At 37.3% G+C, this 7,045-nt stretch overlaps 1 protein-coding gene across 1 annotated transcript; it reads left to right on the top strand.

Annotated features, from left to right (window-relative positions):
• The first annotated feature begins 435 nt into the window (after window positions 1–435).
• Window positions 436–7,045, top strand: LOC137133602 (CD209 antigen-like protein C). Its single transcript, XM_067517377.1, has 7 exons — window positions 436–578; window positions 905–1,003; window positions 1,611–1,790; window positions 2,861–3,003; window positions 3,115–3,218; window positions 3,465–4,631; window positions 6,936–7,045. Exons 1-6 carry the CDS (start codon window positions 509–511, stop codon window positions 3,613–3,615), a joined length of 747 nt encoding a protein of 248 aa, XP_067373478.1. The 5' UTR covers window positions 436–508; the 3' UTR covers window positions 3,616–4,631; window positions 6,936–7,045.

Raw genomic sequence — 7,045 nt, 5'->3', positions numbered from 1 at the left:
AGTCATTATTTTGAGAAAGTATCTCATTATTTTGACTTAGCAACTCATAATATTGAGAAACTATGTCATTATTTTGGGATACAGGATCAAGATTTTTTTTTTCTTCTCCCAGTGGCGGAAATATGTTTCCATATCCCTTGGCTCAGTAGGTTGATGTCTCTCTATTTAACAATTAATATAAAACATAATAGATATTAAATACAAAAACTACTAATAATAATTCACCATATGCATGTATAAAACAACAGATGAAAGTCTTTCTCTAACGTGATTTTGTGTGAAATTGAAATGTGGTGCGACTCCCTTTACACAGATACAGAAATGTAAAAACTCAGTTTCACTAACAGATTATTCTTGTTCAAACTATTTTCACCACCTCTGAAACTCATCACTTCCTCAGAAGATGAAAAAGGGAAATTAAAAGCGTTGGGAGATGAATCACTCACATATGCTGTAGTTTGAGCTGCAGAGCTGAACCTTTAGGAAATACGTGGCATTTTTGGTTGTGATGGAGGAAATTTATATGAATGTCGAACCTGAAAAACACTTGGAACTGAGAACTTCAACAGATGAGACGGGTATGTTTGTTTGGTCAGACAGATGCTCACTGACTGTGCTTTGCCTGAATTTATATCATCAGCTTTCACTGTGGTATAATTGACTGTATTGTTATACCCCTGGTCTAGAGGAACCTAGGCACAACACAATGTGGTCCCCCACTCTTCCCATTTCCAAGCAAAAACAGCGAAACCACTAGTGTTCCAAAACCGAACAGTGGCAATTTATTTGTTTCGGACGTGAGCAGTGGCTAAAACACCTAACAATGTGTTACCTAACCAAACCAAATACACCAAGTCAAAGACAGAATGTAACCTAAACTCCTAATCCATTGGTCTTTTCATAGGTTCCAGGTGCTCAGAGAAGAAATTTCATGGAGCTGTTCTCTTTTCGGGGCTGTTGAGTGTTTGTCTTCTGGCTGTTCTCATCGGCCTCATTGTCCACTGTGAGTCTGCATTTCAGAAGTATTAACATTAAGTATTTTGCTCTTAAACACTTTTTTCTATATCTTTTATCTATTTGCCCTGTGGCCTTTCAGCGATAATCTTCTTTCAAACTCATTTAATTAAAGCAAATTTTAAATGTTTTATAAAGTACCACAGATTTTTTAGCACAATGATCCTACGAGCGGAACGAGCTACCAAACTCTGCAACCTTAGCAAACTCACTCCCAATATTCAAAAAACTGACAGACTTAGATTTTTGCTGCCTTGTAACTCACTTGTTATTCGCTTTGGATAAAACCGTCTGCTAAATGACTAAATGTAATGTAAAGATCAAAATTCTTCTCAGACACTGGTTTTGTAAATAAACTTATATGGGATAATGGTTTGAGCATCAGGAGATTGCCTTTTGCCAACTTTAATCTGGTTTCACTTCAGTTTTGGGGTTGAGAAATGTCACATTCTGCATATAGTAAGCACAAAAACATCTGAGGTTTTAACCCTAGAACAAAACTATAAAGTATTTTGCATCCTTTATACTTTAGCTATTATTACTATGAATGTGTACCTTTTTCTGTTTTAGAAACATGTATCCTAAATGTATTTCAGACCGTGATTCATCACATCGTTTAGCTGCAGAGCTCTCTGCTGTTAAAGCCAATCTGACTGAACGTTTCCAGGCCAGTGATGGTCAACTTTCCTTGTTGACTGCAGAGAGAGACCAGCTGAATGCCAGCCTCATCGCAATGACTGGAGAGCGGAACAGGCTTCAGAGTTTGTCCAAACAGAGTGAGTGCTTTCCAGTACGTTGGTCTTGTTTCCATGGCCACATTTTCTTTAATTGTGTATTGATTTGTGTACTTATTCTATGAGAAATCTTCTTAGCATCTATTTCAAAGCTAAAACAAATGTAATGTTTAAAAATACCTTGACTTTTCTGGTATTCTGGTACATTCCAGAGATATTTGGAATGTGGCCACAATCACTGTGTGATGCTTTTGTACTGTACATTAACAGTTGTTTGCAATAGCCAAATCTTTGCTACATTTTAAGTTGAAACCACTCCCTAGAATATTTTAGAAAAGCATGATGCCTGGCCTGAGAAAACCCTTAAAAGTATAAGTGATTAAGATAATGGATGTATGGACATATTTAAATTGTCTACTACTTGCCCACACAGCCTTTTACAATGGGTGGTAAACCTTGACTCATTATTAATTCGTAAAATTCTGCCCCTCTGTGATGCTCTTTTCATACTAATTCATGATTTTTCAATTCATGATTAATTTTCATTTATTTTACCAGGATGTCCCTTGAATTGGATCTCTTTTGGGAGGGAGGCAGCTCATTAACAGCCTAGAGCAGAGAGGGAGTGATTGAGTGTGTCATCTGCATAAAGGCGGATTTTTGCACTGTTCAGGTTTCTCCCAGTGTCATTTAAAAAAATAGAAAAATAAGATAGGAGCCAAATCAGAACCTTGAGGGATCCCATTAGAAATTGTCACAATACCTGACTAATGTCCATCTACAACAACACATCCTACCTGTAAGATAATTTCTAAACCACTGAACGGTCAGATTCGACATGCCAATATGTTTGATGCTGATACTGACCTGTCAAATAGCCTTTAATCATGAGAATAATCCAGGTGTTACACAACCTTTTTCAATATAGTTAAGGCTGATTGATGATAGTCATTTTGTCATGTTGTAGATCAGAGCTAATTGGATTCATTGTGCATTGCATAACACATGTGGACTAACATCATGTGTAGAACATGGACTGGAAACCTCTTGTAACCTCTCAAATAGAAGATCTGGCCTCTTCTTGAAGTTCTGTCCTTGGACATATCTTACAGAGAAAACATGTCCTACAGGATGGAGGAAGTTTAGTTGTTCCTGTTACCTCCTCTCCAGTCTGTCTGGTTCCTGGGAAAGAGGCAGAGCGGACTGCAGAGCCAAAGGAGCAGATCTGGTGGTTATAGAGAGTGATGAAGTGCAGGTAAGATTTGTATTAGACTTTTGCTTTACCCAAGTTAAAACAGTATCCTCAGATAGATCCAGTCGCTCATATTTCTATGCAGTATGATGAAGGTTTCTCTATGTTGAACAGACCTTTGTTTCCGGATTAACTCAGCAACCCGCTTGGATTGGTTTGAATGATAAAGAAGTGGAGGGGACCTGGAAATGGATAGATGGTACTCCACTGATTAAGACGTAAGACTTCACTTTGATTGAAAACTGTTAAAATATAGTAATAATAGAATTCATTTGTATTTACTTGAATTTAAATGATCTGATACGGAGGGTAGTTAGACTAAACCATACAGTCACCTCAAGCAGTTTGTATCATATGTAGTAATTTGACTAAGTTTAAGATCAGAAGATTCTTATCCTAATCATCGTACTTTTCTCTGTGAGGTTTGTTGGTACATTATATCTTTTTGCTCACCGCCCTGCTAGGTACTGGGTGAAGGGTCAGCCTGATAATGGTGGTGGAAGCTCACGGTGGGGTGACGAGGACTGTGCACATATCAGAAATGAAGAAAACACCCGTTGGAATGATCTGTCATGTACAGCTTCTCTGCGTTGGATCTGTGAAAAACTACTATAAGACCGTTGTGTGATTAAATCGTATATTTGTAAATGTTTTGACACTGTCATTTATATAAATGCAGAACTTTTTAGTGACATTCTTCTATGTTTGTAAAAAAAATATGTCTGCATGTGTTTGCTGACGTCTATCTTAACTTGCACAGACGTGGATAAAATCGTTTTGTACACATTTTTTTCTGAAAAATGTTAAAATTGACAAAAGTAAAAATCTGACTTTGCTTTGGATTTTTGAGTCAGTAAAATGTTTAAAATATTACAACAAAGGTAAAAACCAAATAAGTGACAACTTTTCTCCAATTTAAAGAGGCTAAATAACTGGTTACATGGTTAAAAACATGTGAAGCTGAATTAGTTTAATTTAATTTAGTTTGATTTAGTTTAAATATTCTGTTGAATCAGAAATAAAACGCAAAGTCTCACTTTACTTCTTTTCCTTTATATTATGAGTTTCAGGTTGTTTTAGGGAAAACATTGGGTTTCTTTTTCTCGTGCATGGATACAAACTACTCTGAATCCCAGCAGCTAAATACCTGCATACAATCTGAAAATCCTCATATCGATCACAAAAATACTCAAACCGATCAGTGATTCATCTGGTGTTTTTACTTTCAGCTATTTAAGAATCATTAAAAAATGTACAATTATACAAATATCAGATTAATTATCCACATCAATGTTTTTCCCCAGAGGATGAATGAATTTTCCCTGTACAGTGTGTTATAAAATATGTGGCTCACTGTGAACTTTATGTTCAGATAAAGTGTTGAGTGCACTGTATGTGAACAGTGACAACTACTTGGTCACCATCTGATTATCACTTTTCACACTCATGTAAAGACAAGAAAGAAGGTGTTACTAATGTCATTTCCTCTCTTCTCAGTAAACAGACATTTCCTTTTTCCTTGTGAAGTGTGAAGCAGAGTTACAAGATGCATAGTCCAGAAGTATTTGGTCAGGTTTCACAGGAGTACTGAAGTCAAGTCTTTTACTCCTGGTGATGTTCGAGCTGAGCAGGTCAGTGTATTTTAAACTAACCTGTAGCTTTCAAAGGTTCAACGGCTGTTAAATAGCTTGGGAAAAAAATGCCAAGACTTTACTGGAAGGCTGTGGTGTTGTGCTCCACCCCCTCTGTTAAGTTATGGCAGGGTTCCTAACAATTTGACCTTAATGACCTCCTTTACTTTTCTTTCAAACCATATGTCTTTTCTGGTCAGAATGTCTTTAAAGTAGTGTCCTTTGTCTTTCTGAGGAAGCTGGATGCTGACTGAGAGTCAGCTGACTCTCCAGTGCTTCGGATTTGTAAAGCAGTTGTATTGTTTCTCCATTGTACACGTCTGGGTGTTTTGTATTAAGGATGGACGAGCTTCTGCCTCAGTGTGTTGGAAATGTACAGGGACATATTGTTTATTGAAGATGCTCCTGAATTTCAGAGATACTCCAGAGTGTGTGGTTTATATATTTTTTTAAATGCTTGTGTCAGTAAAACTTAATGTGTAGTTTTATTTTTAGTAATTTCACCATTTATATTGTATTGGTGATACGAAACCTCTGCTGAGGGACCCAGGCCCCCTTCTATGGCTCCACTTTTCATTTTACAGCATAATCTAAAATCTATTCTAGTGAATTGATCCATCACATACGGTGGCCCTGAGAGCTCAAAACACTGCAATTTTAGACACATTCAACGGTGCCTAAAATAAGCATAGAGCAAAATTACAAATACGAAATGAAAGGATCAAATACAATATGAGCTACATAAAACTGTGACATAGTAATAAGATGTTGAAAAATGTTAAAATCAAATAAGGTCCAGGAAGGCTCTCCACTAACAGTATGATTTAAGAAGGGATTTAAAAGAAGTTACTGACTGTACTGACCTGATTTCCTCAGCTCATTCCAGAGCTTTGGGGCTCTAACTACAAACTCTCTGCCAGCTCAAGATTTCGGCTGCACTTCAGGGACAGATAAAAAGCCTCTGTCAGAGGATCTTAATACGGGTTCATATGGAACTAAGAGGTCAGATATATAGTTTTGGGAGAGGCAGTTTAAAGTCAACAGGAAGATCATGCATAAAGAAAACAAAATGGATCCAAGATCGACCCCCCAGGGACACTGTGCTTGAGAACAGGAAATTGGAAATTGATTTTCAGTAAAGACATAGTTTGTTTGACAGAAAACAATTTGTTGCACAATGCACATTTGTCCCAATGTTGGCACCTGGTAGATATTTTACTGATATATTGTCTGTACAAAATATTTAAATTGTAACTTGCAGGTCATATATAGGCTGGAACCTTTCTGGAATTTGATCCTCTGAGGAAGTTGGTGAGGTTTATCTGTGAAAAGCTGTCGCCTCCCTACAATAATTGTCTACGATGACCTTAGTTGTACAGAAATAACAAAAAACAGGATGTGAACGTTTCCCATGCTTTTGATAAATTTAATTTAGAATAATAATGTAGTGTGATATCATTATGTGTCAAAAATTGGTTTACGGTGTCAGAGTTCTTTTGTGCAGTGAATCAGAATTTAGTGTGAATACATCTAAATCAAAATGGTAACCTGTCAAAAGAAACATAAGTTATGAAACTTTAGGTCTGTCTAAGGTTATTTTTACAAAACAGTCTTTCAGCGGCCCCTAGTAGGATCTCCCAAGGCAAAGTGGTCCAAGGGAGGGCCGGACCAAGTGTGGGTCATACATAGACCCTCGATGATGTGGCACTTCGGGAATGTTGTACCTTGTCCACAATAGGCAGACTGAGACACACTTCTCACTTCATGTTTTAGACTCCATATCTAAGTTACTCAGCTGTGTGTCCTCACTCATAGACTGGAGGTCACCACCACCTAGTGAGTCTGAGGACTTACTACATCTCCATCCTGCCTTACCAACTGAGCTACAGGCAGCCCTGTATATACTGTATAATACAGTATCGTGGTATAGTAATGTTACCATAGTAGTGTGCGTTCATTACATTTTTGGTTAAGAAACCATGACTGAGAAGAATGTGAATGAAAGAGAAAGCTGTGTATAACAGCTTCTTGAAATATGTTTCAATTTTAATGCAATTGGTTTGCTCTGCTTTAATTTAACAATTAAATTATTTAACAATTAAAATTTAACAATTAAAGCAGAGTGTTGCTTGGGTAACAACACAAAGATGTGTTTTATCAGAATGATGCTGCTCTCAACCACTACACAGTCTTTCTGATGTCCACATTACACCCTGGCAGAGTTCAGCTGCAGCTCTCAAAGAATCACAGGGCTCTTATTCATCTGGAAACTGAAAGAACGACAATGGATGTTTTATGTTACAGAGATAACGTGTCCTGCAGGATGGACAACGTTCAGCGGTGCCTGTTATCTTCTCTCTAATGAATCTGGTTCATGGGCGAAAGGCAGAGATGAGTGCAGAAACAGAGGAGCA

The sequence above is a fragment of the Channa argus genome, chromosome 9 (genome assembly GCF_033026475.1).
Source record: "Channa argus isolate prfri chromosome 9, Channa argus male v1.0, whole genome shotgun sequence".
In the NCBI taxonomy this organism is placed as follows: Eukaryota; Metazoa; Chordata; class Actinopteri; order Anabantiformes; family Channidae; genus Channa; species Channa argus.
The sequence above is the reverse complement of the archived record's forward strand: the minus strand, read 5'-3'. Positions and strand labels throughout refer to the sequence as shown.

Excerpts from the sequence above, each read along its gene's own strand:
- LOC137133602 (XM_067517377.1), top strand. The coding sequence starts at position 509 with ATGGAGGAAATTTATATGAATGTCGAACCTGAAAAACACTTGGAACTG. Across the intron at positions 3,004-3,114 it reads TAGAGAGTGATGAAGTGCAG|ACCTTTGTTTCCGGATTAAC; the intron begins GTAAGATTTGTA and ends TATGTTGAACAG. Across the intron at positions 3,219-3,464 it reads GGTACTCCACTGATTAAGAC|GTACTGGGTGAAGGGTCAGC; the intron begins GTAAGACTTCAC and ends CCGCCCTGCTAG.